This window comes from Kryptolebias marmoratus, linkage group LG20 (genome assembly GCF_001649575.2).
Source record: "Kryptolebias marmoratus isolate JLee-2015 linkage group LG20, ASM164957v2, whole genome shotgun sequence".
Lineage (NCBI taxonomy): Eukaryota > Metazoa > Chordata > Actinopteri > Cyprinodontiformes > Rivulidae > Kryptolebias > Kryptolebias marmoratus.
Genome location: NC_051449.1, coordinates 26,479,809 through 26,494,154, shown reverse-complemented (window position 1 = coordinate 26,494,154; position 14,346 = coordinate 26,479,809). Strand labels below are relative to the sequence as shown.

The following is a 14,346-nucleotide window of genomic DNA, read 5'->3' as shown; positions in this document are numbered from 1 at the left end:
TCAAAGGTTCAGCAGTTCACCTCGGTCTTTTGGTTTGAATCTGAAGTGCTCCCACACCGCTGCTGGTACTTCCAGCTTGAAACCAATTCCATTTTGTTTTTATCCCCAATATCAAACAGCGTTTCTTTAGCTTGCTAATTCCTCACGGGGGCTAACGCTGCAGAGGAACAAGACGACGCACCTCAGCTGGCGACCTGACGCGATAGGCCACGCCCCCTGACGCTAAGAGAAAGGGAAGGATCAGTGAAGAGCACCGGAGCTGAACCTTTTGTCCTCCAGTGTCTTCAGTCGAAACAGAGAGAGACACGAAGAAATGATAATGCTGAAAATTACAGACCTCATTTTAATTTATTGTGCGATTAATTGATTTATTGTTTATTGCGACAGGCCTAGTTATTGACTCTGTAGAACGTTAGTCACCACTGTTAAGTCAGCATCCTTTGAGCCACTCTGTGATTTTACATGGCCTACCACTTCATGGTCAAGTTGCTGTCATTCCCAATCGCTTCCACGTTGTTATAACACCACTAACAGTGAGGAGAATTTTAAGACCGGACTAATTGCACAGGTAGCATCCTATCACAGTACCACACGTGAATTCACTGAGCTCCTGGGAGCAACCCATTCTTTCACAAATATTTGTAGAAGCAGTCTGCATATCTAGGTGCTTTTTTTAAACATGTGGCCATGGAAGTGATTAGAACACCTGAATTCAATGATTTGAATGGGTGTGATAATACGTTAGGCATAGTGTTTATCTGCAGGTCAAAACCAAGGACAGGTCAGTGCAGCAGTGGACTGAGAAGGCCACATCATCTGTGCAAGAATGATTTGAGAACACCATGTGGGAACTCTTTGAGCATCCAGACATTGAGCTTTACACCTCCCTGAAAGCATCAAAGAATTACCAAACCCAAAGCCCTGGTTAAATAGCTCTGTCAGGTCACTGCTTCAGGTAAAAGATGCAGTACTGAGGTAAGGAGAAATGGAAGTCTACAGGAGGGCAAGAACTGACCTGAATAAAAGCATCGAGGTTGCTTAAGGGAAAATAGAGGCCGACTTCATGTAAAACAAGCACCTTAGCCGTTACACTAGGAAAAGCAAATAAATTGTTTTAGATTTTTAGACGTTGAGAACCACAATGCACACAGGACTGCAGATCAACAGAGAGGAGGTGGAGTAAGTCAAAGACTTCAAGTTCCTTGGACTTCACATCTCAGAGGACCTGGGCTGGATAGTGAAGACCACTCACCTTATCAAAAAAGGTGATAAAAGTGTCTTTACTTTTTGAGAACATTGTGAAGGAATAAACGTCCCCCACCTCTGCTGAAGAACTTTTACCCCTGCATCATGGAGAGTGACCTGGCATATGGATGTATGGCGTGGTACTCCAGCTGCACCGCAGCAGAGGAAAGGCAGCTGCAGTGGGTCATTAAAATGGCTCAATAGATCGTTAGCTTCCTGCTGTCATGCCTAAGCAAGACCTACTCGAGCCACCTCCTCTGGCAGACCACAAGGACTCCACAAGGAACCCACCCAGCCAGGACACTCTATTCACAAGCCTGCCCTCCGACAGGCTAAGAACCATGTGAGCCCACAACAACTGACTCAAACTCTTCCCCAGAACTGTGAAGAGTCTGCTGGAGCAACAACAAACCAGCATGTCCCCCTTCATCTACAGTAACTGCCACAGGAAGAGCTGCAAACAAAGTATCACTGTAGCATACAATGACAATAAGGCATATTACACGAAAAAGAGCAGAAATAAAAAATAAAAAAAATACACAAAGAAACAGATAAATACAAGACAGAATGGAAAGGTACTAGAATTTAGACCGACTCACCCTTTCTGCCAGTTCTGCAGCAGTTGTGTTTGGGTCATATGGAATGGGATCACCCAGGAAGGTTCGAAACTTTACAGGAAATCCTCCATAAACAGGAGCTACAGGGAGACGAAACCTTTCATATAGCCAACGAAACAGTCCTAAACAAAGAGAAACAAAATTAAAATAAAACATACTATGTTGTTCTCTAGACAATGACAGCTATACAGGTTTCCATCAGACTGAGACTCATCATACACAGTGCCTCCTATGGCTGCAGCCTCAGGCACCTTGTCTACCCACGTCTTTTTCTTAGGACGGGCTGTACTGAAATGTAATTTCATATCGCAAACATGCAAATGTCAGCTGCTATGACAATAAAAGATCCTTGAATCCCTAAATCCTTGAATCCTTGAACAGAGAAACCATCACTACCCGTATCTCTACTGAAAAAAATTATCGGAGTATCAAAGATCGACTGGAAACAGCTACAAGGTTTAATTATAGATACTACTTTTAGAACTAGGCTTAAAACTTTACTTTGTGATAAATCTTTCAACAGCAAAAAAAAAATTCTGTAGTTATGTCCTAATATTTATTAATTAGGCTAAGGGTACTGATGCTGGTCAGAATCTATTTATAACATACAACGCCTTGAAAAAAACCTTAACATCCCCAGGACAATTCACATTTTGTCATGTTATGACAACAAATTTAAGCATTTTACTGGGATTGTATGTGATAAACCAACACAAAGTGGCTCATAATTATGTAGTGGAAGGAAAATGAAACACGATTCTAAAATCTTTTAAAAATAAAAGTGATGTTCATTTGTAATCTGTCTGTCCTGAAACAGTAGATTAGAATCTGTTAGCAGCTTTAGTCACAAAGACTGCTGTTGTTGTTAGTAATGTTAATGATACTAATAATGCTAATGAAAGACGTGAGCTGACAAGTCCTCTGTGATATGTGATATAATAATATGTTAAATTATTGATCAATAACAGCAGAAAGAATAATCATTACACTCAAAAGAAGGAAGGATTCATTAATCTAACATCTAACATTAAGTTGTTTTTTCAAATATTACTTTGGACAAAGCTGCTAATTATTTTAATAGAGCACTGAAGGTAAACTGTCTTCAATACCGAGCAGTTTTGTGCACAAAATCTTAAAATGTTAAGGGGCTATAATCTGATTTACAAATTAAATTTATAAATATTTTTCTGTTGAGTTTAAATGAACAAATCCTTCTAATAATATGAAGGAGATTATTTGGAGATTTATTGTGGAAAAAAATAAAATGTTTTCAATTTAACCAAAAATTAGAAAAAAAATAGATCTGATAAAAAACTGATGTGGAATGTACCAACTTCAGATTATCCAGAGAAATTTTAACATTAAATGATTTTTTTAATACTGACATTTCAAACTTCAAACTGCTTCACTAAATACTAGTTTGTTTACAGACAGAAGATCAAATTTAACTATATTTTATGTCTCTAATTTATATAAGTGGTTTGTTTTATAGTTTTTAATTTTAATCGCCACCACTTTACCTTATCCCACCTTTAAACAGTAAAAATCTATTTTTTTGCAGCCACTGACAATATTATTTTATTATATAACATTATCGTTGCCATAGTATGGAGCAGCAGTGTGAAAGCTTTTTGTCAGTCTGTTACTCAGCAGTTAAATCATCTTTATAAATGAACACTTCAAAGTTCCCCTCCACACTCTGCACCACAAAGACTAAACAATCAAACTGACTGATACAACTGAACAGCAATATTCCATTAAATGAGAAATTTTAAAAGTATATTTTGGACTGAAGCAAGCATGTTAGGTTAACCGGAAACTACATTGTCACTAGGTGTGAATGGCTGCCTCATTTGTCTCTGTGTCCCAGTGATGAACTAGGGACCTGTCCAGAGTGTATATCACCTCTCTCACTGTGACTGCTGGAGATAGGCACCAACTCACTGCAACCATGCACAAAAGAGTGGGTAACAAAAATAGATGAATGATATTTTTCTGTTAATTATAGTTCTTTGAGAGAAAAATGTATGATTTTGGTGCTCTAGCGGAGCTGGTTCGCCTGTATCAGCATTTATATGATTCCTCTATGAGAGATCACAAAGATAATCAAACAGTTCAAAACTCACAGAAGAATACTGCACCGACGTAAGCGTCAAGTATAAACGCCCACACCGCTCGCTCAGGTTCGTGCGCCGTGCATGGAGCCCTGCGCAACTATAACTGAGCCTTAATGCTGCAAGCAGAGCAGCTTTGTAGTTTACCAAAGTCGGACTAAAACATTACGACTTCTTACATATAAGGCGCTCCGGATTATAAGGCGCACTGTCATTTTTTGAGATAATTGAAGGCTTTTAAGCGCGTCTTATAGTCTGGAAAATACGGTACTGAAAATCTTTATCAGCCCACAAAATCTGAAATCAGTGCATCTCTAGTTTCTCCTTTACTTTGTAAATGATCTTAAATGTCATGTCTTTGTAAATGTCATTTTTCTCCATGCTTGCCTGTTGGTTGCATTACAAGTCTTATTTCTTTTTCTGAATTGAAACAAGTCTTTATATTAGCAGTAAAGTAAATTCTTTATTTTACAAACAGATGCTAAAATAATATGAACAGATTCGTTGGTGCCCTTAACGAGAAGATAAATCTTTGCATTCTAGTCATGTTTCAAATGTTTTAATCTAAGTGTTGGCCTTAATTAGTTTGAACTCCAAGGTCAAGGTACATCACTTTCTGATTATATGTATAAAAGGATATCACCTTAGATAAAAGCCTCAGTCTAAAAAAAATCAAATAAAAATACATTTGGTATCATTTTTAATTCAACCTTTATGTAACCAGGAAGATCTCATTGAGATAATTATTCTTTTTTTCAAGGGAGACCTGGCCAAAGTAGGCAAAAGCAACAAAGAAATGCAGTTACAATGTTACCCCCCAAAAACACAAAATTTAAAATTTTAAAATTATGAAAACAATTATGATAAGAATGTATATATTATTGAATCAGCCTCATATAATCTCAGTTTAGCTCTAAAAGTCCTCAATAAAACTAATTCTTTCAGTCTGCAGTCCACCTGTAACATAAGTCCAATCAAAAAAGTTCTTATCTCTTACATAAGTTTGTTGTGTTTCTTCATGTTGTGCATGTTGTACTGTCATTTGTTTCTTGTTGTTATTTATTCTGCCTATTCTTTGATCAATGCAAATCAAATTGCCATTCTGAAAAAAAAAAAACAATGTTTATCTTACGTTACACCCAGTGCAATTCAACATCTGTATTTTTGGTATGGAAAGTGAAATAAGAAATTTAACTGAGCTATACTTTAAAATCAAATTAAGGTTTGATAGACCAGATCACATCCCAGTGAATTTTTGGATATGTGTTTTTATGCTTTTTCTTCCTGTTAATTAGGAATAGTCAGATTTTGTGAACCTTTTCAATTCACAAAGAAAGATACAAGGAGAGATGCTTGTCTCAAACTGTGCTGCCAAACAAATGTCTTTAAAACAAGATGTAATCTTTTACACTTACTTAGTGTTCCCAGAGATCTGAAGCCTTCCCGCACATTCTGAGTAAACATTGGAATTACTGGCTGAAAGAAAAAGAAAAGAGAAGAATAAAGGTTTAGAGACGACACTTTCAAACCAGTCAACACTGAATATGATTCTTGATTCAGTCAGTTATTCAACTCCATTATTTAATACATTTAAATCTCTTATAGCAGAGGTTCCCAACCCTGGTTCCCTAGGCAGACTATCCTGCATGTTTTAGATGTTTACCAGCTTCAAATCTTCAGATTTAAAAAATAAAAAAAAACAGGATTTAGTAGATTGACATACCAAGAAAGTAATTCAACAATTTGAATCAGGTGTGTTAGAGCAGGAAAACATCTAAACCATGCAATAATAGGGGGGCGATTATGTTATTTGTCTGTCTGTTACCAAAATATCTCATGGACTGAATGGATTTTAATGAAACTCAAAAAGTAATCACTGGCTGTACATCTGAAACTCACTAATATTTTGAGTCAATTATGGTTATCTTCGGCATGCTTAGACCTGGAGTTTTGGGGCTGCAGTGCTACAAGTTTTATGAATAATCCCCCAATCTCAAGGCAAAAGTAAATTAAAATGCAATTCTATTCAAATAAGGCATTAAGCACTAGAACTATTGTGAGATATGCTTTCCTGAAAATACAAGCAGGTTAAGTTGTAATAATCAATTATGGGACACATTGCAATGTGAACATGAAAAATTCTGAATTGATTTCAAATATCAAAATTCAATTATGTATTATGTTAATAATGTCATGTTGAGGAATGCAAAAGGTAGAACTCTGAATCACAGAAGTTCAGCGACTACACAATTTATGGTGTGCACATAAAGGGAGACCGTGGCTGACTGAGACATAAAAACAACTCCTTCTAAAGAAACTGAAGACTGCTGAAGAAACCTAACCTCGACTCATCTGTCCTTTCAAATTTTAGGCTAATTTCAAAACTTCCTTTTTTATGAAAACTATTTAGAAAGGATAGTATTTATACAGCTGCAGTCTTTTTTAAGTGCACACAACATTCTTGAAATGTTTCAGTCTGGTTTTAAAGCTCTTCACAGCATTAAAACAGCACTTTTAATAGTTTTTAATGATCTTTTGTTAGATCCAGATTTAGGAGACTCAGACATTTTTTTGATTTTCGACCTGACAGCTGCCTTTGACACAGTCAACCACAGTATTCTGATCTTTAGGCTGGGGCTCTGTGTACCAAAGGCACTGCACGACTGGTTCGGGTGTCACCTATCAGAGAGGGGTTTCACTGTAAGACTCAGAGATTCCGTTTCTTACTCAGCCCCCCTCATATGTGGAGTTCCTCAAGGATCTATTTTTGGACCCATTTTATTTTCTATCTACATGCTTCCCTTAGCCTCCGTCTTTAGAAAATTTAACATATCTTTTCATTTCTACGAAGATGACATTCAGATTAATCTACAGTTGAAGCTCAATCATTCTTTTTCACTAAAGCCAGTTTGACTGGCTCACTATGCTAAAAGGTTGGATGGCTTCAAACTTCTTTAATTTCAATGACAATAAAATTGGAATGATTGTTTTTGGACCCAGTAGTAACTGCAGTGCTTATTTAGGTTAGTATCTAAAGTAAAATTTCTCTAATGACCTTGATCAGGTGATTTATGATTTTAATACATCTTAACTGGAGTACTGTAACTCTCTGTATGTTGGTGTCAGCCAGGCTGGCCTTTCAAGACTGTAGTTAGTTCAGAACACTGCAGCTCATCTTAACATAAACAAAAAAGCACAAACATATCTCTCTACTATTGGCTTCTTTTCATTGGCTCCCCATTTGTTTCAGAATTGATTTTAACGTTTGTTATCCTATAAAGCTTAAGGTAGCTACTAGCTGCTGCTGCTAACAAAGGGCCATCAAGCAAGCAAAGTAAACGTTTCTACCTAATTCAAAAAAGGCAGAGTGAATTGCAAAGTCCACTGCAAATTTTATTGTGACAAATTTGAGTCTGCATTCAGTGGTTGAAAACCATGGCTTGTGTGCAATGTTTCACACTTCAGAGCCCCAACGAAACGTGATTAAAATAGCCATTCCTACACTGTACAACAAGTCCAAAAAAAAAAAAAACTGAAGAAAGTAGGCCAGAGCTCTACCATGATGCATGGACATCCATTGCCAAAGATCCTTATGTCAGTCTACTTAGCATTTTGACTCCTTTTTTGTCCATTTAGCTCCAAAAGTCTCTCGTTAGCTTTACTGTCCAAAGTCTTGTTTAAAGAAAACGGTTTTATACTGCAGTGTGCAGCAAAATATTTTTTTCTTTTAGGTATGAGAGATTATCTGCTTAGGATTTTGTCTGAAGTGTGATTACAGATGCATCTACATGTTGTTAATTGTTTTAATCACATTGCAGCCCTCTGAATTGTAATCAAATCGAATTAGGAGGTGCTTAAAGATTCCCACTCCTACTACACTGTACTTTCTGTTTTTCTATACAAGCAGCATCCACATCAATTAATTGGCACTGTGGAGAGTCGTCTTCTTCTTCTTGTGAAGTTTTATGGAAGTTGGCAAGAAGCTGAAGGTGTTCATTACCGCCACCTACTGGTGGTACTCTCAGCAATTAAATTCTATTGTAAAGCTGCGTTACTTTTAAAAAATGAAATAATATCTGGTAAGTGTTACTTTTTGAATTAGCTCCAAATAATTAAACTAAATCAAATTTAACTTTAAATCTACTTAAATTTTTAACTAACTTTTTTTTTCTTCAGATTTTTACTGTGTTTCTTCTTCTTCTTCTGTTTTTTTTAATAGCGATTGGCAAACAACTTCAGGTGCATTTCTGCCACCTTCCAGATTGGAGTATAGATCAGATATACTACTTACTATATTCTTCCCAAAATACCTGTTCTTCTTAAAAAACTAAAAATGCTACTAAAAACTATTTTTCCAGATGATCTTTGAAACAATTCCCTAATAACTAATTTACTTTTATTACTTCTTCTTCTCTAGTTTTTACTGGCAGTCGCGCGGTTTGACTAGCTTACTGTGATTGGCTTAGAAGTAAGTCGTGTCCCACGTGGGGGTGCGTTCTTATGATTGGCTGAAACATGTAAGATACCTGATTGGCTTCTGATCACTCCCTGTTAAAAAAGTAATTTGTGGACTGAGACGTCAGGGGAGTCCCAAATTCACACACAAATGCAGCACAGCCCGGAGGCCAGAAGCAGCTTGTTAATCAAGATATATTTGTGTTTGCATCAAAAATACAAGTGTGACTCTTGCTCTGTGCATTTGTGAATTATGAGACAGTTTTAGCTCCATACTATTGTCCCTGCAGAATGTTGGTGACCTCGGTGCACAATGTGACTCAGAATCTGCTGAGCCTGCGCTGTGATTTCACATGGCCTACTACTTCATTGCCAAGTTGCTGTTGTTTCCAATCACTTCCATCCATCCATGCATCCATTCATCCATCCATCCATCCATCCATTCATTCTCTTCCACTTATCCGGGGTCGGGTCACGGGGGTAGCAATCACTTCCATGTTGTTATAATATCATTAACAGTTCACTCTGGAATATTTAGTAGTGAGGAAGTTTCATGTCTAGACTTATGGCACAGGTGGCATCCTTTCACGGTACCACAATGGAATTTACTGAGCTCCTGAGAGCGACCCATTCTTTCACAAATGTTTGTAGAAGCAGTCTGCATGCCTAGGTGCTTGATTTTATACACCTGTGACAATGGAAGTGATTGGAACACCTGAATTCAATTATTTGGATGGGTGAGTCAATACTTTTAGCAATGTAGTGTATGTATCTCTTTTTTAACAAGGCAGTTTTTCATCAAACCTTCATAAATTTTTTAAATCCTAATTATCGCTGGTAAAATTTTAAGTAAAGCATCAGAAAGAAATCACGGCATGTACCTCTACAACTAATTAACTTTTGGAGTTACACCAATTCAAGATGGCTGCCATAGGTAATAAACATTAGCAAACACAAAAATGGCTCTAATTCTGCCAATATTAGAGATACTGAGCCTAAATAGTGGTGGCTGAAATTAATTTGCAACACATACTCTGAAAGTGAAATCTTGCAATATTCCAAGACATCCTTCAAACAGAAAAACTAACAATAGGAAAGTATAGAGTGGTTTCCAGTTTATTTTAAACTATTTAATATTATTAGCTAAGTCAGCATTCACACAATTGCTTTCCTGTTTATTTTATTGTGTTTTTATGCTACTTTTAGTTTTTAGCTAGCTTGTTGATACTCTTAACTAACCTTTTGCTAGTTTTAGGTTTTAGTTAGCACTCTGCTAAATTTAGGTATTGGTAATGATTTGCCACTTTCGCTTTTAGCAAGACTTTTGCTACTTTTAGCTTTCAGTTAGCTTTTAGCTACATTTAGCTTTAAGCTAGCTTTTAGCTTCATTTAGCTGTAGTTAGCCTTTTGCTACTTTTAACTTTTAGCTACAGTTTTGCTTCTTTTAGCTTTTACCTAGGGTTCACCTTCTTCAGCAAAGTCATTTTGCACTCTGTATTTTTGCGGCAAATGCAAAAGTTACTCTAGGTTTTTTTTTTTTTTACAATTCATAAAAGTCTAATAAAATGCTTCCTATGTTTTGTTGGTTGATGGAGCTCATTGGTGTGTTGGTTTTCAGGGTTTAAAAAAAACACCATATTGATTCCTGATATTAAAAAACTGAAACAAACGCACCACTTGAGAATCAATGGCAACCTGTGCGAAACCTTTCCGTTTGCCCCACATAAGAGGGTAGGTCTCATCACTGAACAAAGCTTCCCGAACTCCTCCCGGAGAAATTCCCAGGAGGTGACCATTCCTCAGTGCCCGTACACACTCCTCCTGAGGACCGTGGATCACACTGAACACCTCCAGCAGCAGCTTGAAACCTGCAAGAAGATGATCGTCTGCTTAAGTTACTAAAATATTTTTTTTCAACTACATACTAATGCATTCTGTCTGCCTCACATATTCTGAGTTTTTTGACCCTGATATTTGGATCTGAGTCCTTAAAACAATCAGAAGTAACATTGTTCAAGATCAAAAAGTGCAGGATGCCACACAAAAACTCAAAAACACACTCAAACAGGTGACCATGTAATGAAAAAGTGGTGCTCAGAAGGAAGAGATAATCAATACACTTCAGGTTGAAATATTATATATTCCTAATATATGCAAGTACATCTCAGTAAATTAGAATTTTACCATTATTATTATTTTGGTACTTTAAGTAAAAATTTGAAACTTTAGTATTGTATATATTCATTTTACAGTGATATATTTTAAGCATTTAGTTCTGTTATTTGGATAATTATGTCTTACAGCTAATGAAAACCCCAAACCAGTTTTTTTTTTGTTTTTTTTTTAGAAATTTAGAGTATTACATAAGACCAACAACAAAGGATTTTTAATCTGGAAATATTGCCCTGCTGAAAGTATGTTCATGTACTGTACAGTTGTGGTGTGACATGGAGGCCATCAGCCTGTGGACTTGCTGAGGTGTTCTGGAAGCCCAGGTTGCTTTGATGTCAGCTTTCAGCTCTTCTGCATTGTTGAGTCTGGTCTCCGCTCTTCCTTTTGGTAGGTAGGTAGGTACATTTATTTATATAGCACTTTTCAGCACAAGGCAACTCAAAGAGGGCTTTAGGTCAGGTCAGATGGTATGGCTCCCAAAATCATCACTGACTGTGGAAACTTCCCTCTGGATCTCAAGCAACTTACATTATGTTCACACTACAGTTCTTAATGCTCAATTCCAATTTTTTTTTCCCAGATCGGATTGTTCTGTGTGGTTGTTTACAATATAATTTAAATTTGACCATCATCAGACTGCAGTGTGAACAGTCTATGGCCCTGAAGCCACCTGCGCAGAAGAAGACATGAATGTGCAGAAGAAGAAGACGACGACTTAACGATACATGCAGCATGCTGCATTTATGGAAGTAAATATGGATGCTACACATGTTAGCATGTGTGTATAAATTCTGAAGTTTTTGGGCAATCAGAGTTGAAAAAATTATCTGCCATGTTTGTTTCATCCAGGGATTACATTTGATCTTGTCACTTACTACCTACTCCATTGCAGAATTGAATTTCTGAAATGGGAGCAATGTACTGAAAGTGGAAACAAACTCATGTATTGATCCCATCATGCTAGTATCGATAGGATCCTACACCAACATTGGAATCATGTGTTATGTAAACTCTCAGTGATCCAGGACATGACAAATCTAACAGGATCTAAAAACGATGAAGCCACTAGACTTCTAATTTGTAGCTGAAGATGTGTGCATTTCCAAGTTTTAAACTGCATGACGTTTGTATCGATAATATAAAAATTTAAATCCATCTCCATATCCCTATTTCAATGCCGTTAAAGTCAGATGAAATGTGACATGACCGTTCAGACTGTGGTTGCTTTTAAAAACATTACATATTTATCTGATTTAGTACCAGTGACTTGGTTTGGATTTGGAAAAAAAATAATTTAAAAAATAAATAAAACATTTGGATTTGTTATATTCAGACTAATAAAAAAAAAAGTCAGATACAGGTCTGTGAACGATAAATCGGTTTTGGCCCACTTTTGCCTTCAGTGTGAATGTAGCCTTAGATTTTGTAATTCTCTCCACTCCCTCCAGACTCTGGGATCTTGATTTCCAAAGGAAATGCAAAATTTACTTTCATCAGAGAACAGGACTTTGGACCACTGAGCAACAGCCCAATCGTTTTTGTCCTAAGCCTAGGTAAGACATTTTTGATTTTGTCTTTGGATCAGTCCTGATCTGTCACCCAGGTCCTGAATCTATGTGTGGGTGGTGCACTGACTTCAGCAGTACTCCACACCTTGCCAATCTATTGCTCTTAGGTAATAATTGAATTTTTTGAAGAAACTGAATTTTAAGTTTCATTAGCAATCAGCCATAATCATCAAAATTAACAGAAAAAAACTGTTCAAACACATCACTCTGTGTGCAATGAATCTACATTTTCACATTTTGATTTGATAATATTTGTGTGAATGCTGACATATTAATTTTCCTGTTTATTTCTTTTGTATGTTTTGTAAGAGATTATTTTGTACTCAAGGACAGTTTGTAAAATTTGTTTCGCGTGTGCAACGTTTGAGGACAGTTTGTAATTTTTTTGTGTGTGTGTGCAGCATTTTGACAGGGAATTACCTCCATAATTTTAGCTGATTTGCTCATTTTAGCTTTAGCATTTTTTTTTTTTTTGTTAATTTTAACATTTGTTTGGCTGCCTGCTACTGTATGGCTGCTTTTAGCTAGTGTTCTGTTGCTTTTGGATTTTAGCTGGTTTTCTTCTACTTTTAATTACTGTTCTGCAGTTTTTAATTTTTAGCACGTGTTTTGCGCATTTTAGCCCATGTTCTGTTTGTTTTAACAACTCAGTTTTATCTTCTTCAGCAAATTTAACCAGTCATTCAGCACTCAATATTCACACTGTGTTTTCGCAAAGGACACAATTTCTCTAATTTATTGATGACCCTGTATTGTTGTTTGAATGCTGAGTCACACTATTATTTTCCTGCTTACAGTTACTTCTATACATTTTTTTTTTTTTGGAATATAACTATATCAGCATAATTTTAGCTATTTAACCCATTCAGGTCTCCCAATGTTCAGCTTGTTCAGGACATGAGTAGTATGACTTTTGGTATTATACTTTTCAAAATATCCCTTTATTTTACTTTTCTGGTACCCTTAAAATGAATGGAAACCACTTCAAATCCTTTTAAAAATGTGGTATTCTTTGAAAGCTACTTTAGTCATATCACATGAAATGCTATGATAACTCATAGCATTTTTCTAAAATTACAGTTTGAGGTGTTTGATTTTTTTCTGCTCTCATGGTGGGTAGCTACGGAAAATAATTTATCATAAATGTATCGTATTGTATTGCAATATCATTGAGGTCAATATTGCAAAGCACTGTTAAGCTGCAATAAATCCTAGATCATTGCATTTCAAATACCATACATGTTCTGCTGCTAATAATATATTTGGTCAATCCAACAGACTCTCATTGGTCTTGGTGCCCACACCTGGTTTGGACTATGGTGATGACAGAAGAGAAAGTAAGGAAAATGTGGGTGTAATGGGTAGTGAACCATTTAAATTTATAAAGTTGCCTAAATTATTCAAATTGGTAAAGTATTTATTGTAAATTATTTGAATGATGTTGCAGATTGTTTAATAATATTTGTCTGTTTTGAGTAGCACTGTTGGTGGTTTGTATTTTGTTTTGTTTAATTGTATTTGCACTTTGTAAAGTTTTTTTTTTGTTATGTACCTCACGGGCTGCCGTAGCTAAGAGGGCAGGCCTATAAAAGCTGGCAACTCATTGTACTAATGAATGACTTGGCACTATCAAGATTTAGTGTTCCCCGGTGAAAGCAGCGAGGTACGTTTTATTTGTTGTTTGTGTGTTGTAAGTTTATGTTTATATTCTAATATTTGTATATCTGTTAGTTTTCACAGTGATTACGGTGACTGAGGTAACCAAGATGATTGAGATGATGATGGTCCACATCAAAAGAAAAATAAACAAACCTTGAAAATCACCCGTCGAGACCGCGCAAATTAATTCAAGTGCTGGGGAGCTACTACAGTGGGTCTGTTGCAATTTATATGGTCATTGCAACGTTAAACAATGATATCATACATTGCAAGTTTTTTTTAATATTGTGCAGCCCTACTATAGAGATAAAAGGTTCAGCTGTGAGATCACCCATCCAAGATGATCTGTGAGCTCTGAGAGCTTTTTAAACTTTTCAGATCTTCTGCAAACAAATTCTTCTTACTCCACGTTCCATCCATCCATCCATCCATCCATCCATCCATCCAATGTCTTCTGCTTATCCAGGGTCGGGTCGCGGGGGTAGCAGCCTAAGCAGGGAGACCCAGACTTCCCTC

The 14,346-nt window shown here is 36.4% G+C and overlaps 1 protein-coding gene across 5 annotated transcripts in view; it reads right to left on the bottom strand.

Annotated features, from left to right (window-relative positions):
- Positions 1 to 14,346, bottom strand: part of tmem68 (transmembrane protein 68) — a 53,698-nt gene that overhangs the window by 7,671 nt on the left and 31,681 nt on the right. For all 5 annotated transcript variants that reach the window (XM_037982005.1, XM_037982007.1, XM_037982006.1 and 2 more), the window contains 3 exons: positions 10,106 to 10,299; positions 5,392 to 5,452; positions 1,845 to 1,984 (listed from right to left, as the gene is read on the bottom strand). In XM_037982005.1, the coding sequence (XP_037837933.1) occupies positions 1,845 to 1,984; positions 5,392 to 5,452; positions 10,106 to 10,299 (395 nt within the window). The remainder of the gene's footprint in view (positions 1 to 1,844; positions 1,985 to 5,391; positions 5,453 to 10,105; positions 10,300 to 14,346) is intronic.